This window comes from Sus scrofa, chromosome 9 (assembly GCF_000003025.6).
Source record: "Sus scrofa isolate TJ Tabasco breed Duroc chromosome 9, Sscrofa11.1, whole genome shotgun sequence".
Lineage (NCBI taxonomy): Eukaryota > Metazoa > Chordata > Mammalia > Artiodactyla > Suidae > Sus > Sus scrofa.
In genome coordinates, this window is record NC_010451.4 from 1,916,685 (window position 1) to 1,918,246 (window position 1,562).

General features: G+C 50.5%; 1 protein-coding gene across 1 annotated transcript; it reads right to left on the reverse strand.

Annotated features, from left to right (window-relative positions):
- LOC100737844 (olfactory receptor 481-like) lies at positions 1–939 on the reverse strand. Its single transcript, XM_003482504.2, has one exon. The coding sequence runs from the start codon at positions 937–939 to the stop codon at positions 1–3; it is 939 nt and encodes a 312-aa protein (XP_003482552.2).

Here is a 1,562-nt window from a genome sequence, read left to right on the forward strand (position 1 = left end):
TCAAAATGACTGATGTGTTCTAACCATCAGTTTTCTCATGGCCTCTTTCACCTCCTTGTTCCTCAGGCTGTAGATGAGGGGGTTCAACACGGGGACCACCACGGTGTAGAACAGAGACACCACTTTAATGTGGTCAGCCGCGTGGCTCGATTTTGGTAGGACATAGACAAAGGTGACTGTCCCATAAAACAGAGTGACGGCGGTGAGGTGGGAGGTGCAGGTCGAGAAGGCCTTGTGCCTGCCCTCGGCAGAGTGCATCCCCAGGATGGAGTGGACAATGTACAGATACGAAAAAATGATGGCACACAGCGTGAGCACAATGATTGACCCAGCTGAGACAGCAGGAGATCGTTCAGCAGCATACCTGTGAGTACAGGAGAGCTCCACCAGTGGGGGCAGGTCACAGAAGAAATGGTCGATTTTATTTGGCCCACAGAAAGTCAGGCTCAGTAAGCATCCGGTAAATGATGCAGCATTCGCACACCCTCCCAGATAGGAGGCAACCAGCAAGAGGATGCAGACTCTGGGAGACATGTGTGTGGAGTAGAGAAGTGGGAAGCAGACGGCCACGTAGCGGTCATAGGCCATGGCGGCCAACAGGAAGCACTCGGCTGTTCCAAAGACAACATCGCAGCCGAGCTGGGCTATGCAGCCAGCGACAGGCATGGTGAGTTTCTCCTTTAGGAAACTCACTACCATGACAGGTGTGACCGAGGAAGAGTACCCAATGTCCACAAAGGCCAAATGGCTGAGGAAAAGGTACATGGGAGTGTGAAGCTGAGGGCTGCTTTGGATTAACACAATTATGCTGACATTGCCCAGTATGGTGGCAATGTAGATTCCTAGAAAAACCACAGAGAAGACGGAACGAAGTGACGGGTTCTCCGTTAACCCCAAAATAATGAATTCGGTCACCATCGTGTGGTTTCCAACCTCCATCTTGTTTGGAATGATGCCTGTTGAAGTAAAAGCCAGTCGATATGAAAATAAACGGAATGATCTCATAATTAACGTAATCACGTTACCGGCCAACCTACCAGAAAATCAACATCGATCTCACTTTTGTCTAGTGCTTACCCTCCAAACGTTCCCACACATACTCACGTCATGCGTGGTTGGAGAATATGAACGTCCTTTATCTTAAGGCCACGGATCCTCACAAAGGAACCAGTGACTCATATCAGAACAGTCAGTGCTCCCTTTGCATCATTTGATCACTTCAGATCGTTGGAGTGCCCGTCGTGGCGCAGTGGTTAGCGAATCCAACTAGGAACCATGAGGTTGCGGGTTCGATCCCTGGCCTCGCTCAGTGGGTTAAGGATCCGGCATTGCCATGAGCTGTGGTCTAGTTTGCAGACACGGCTCAGATCCCGCATTGCTGTGGCTGTGGTGTAGGCCGGTGGCTACAGCTCCGATTCCACCCCTAGCCTGGGAACCTCCATATGCCGCGGGAGCGGCCCAAGAAATGGCAAAAAGACAAAAAAAATTCAGATTGTTGAACACTTAAAGCAACGATGTTCCGAGAATTTGATGAGAACCAGAGGGCAGAGCAGTTGACCTTG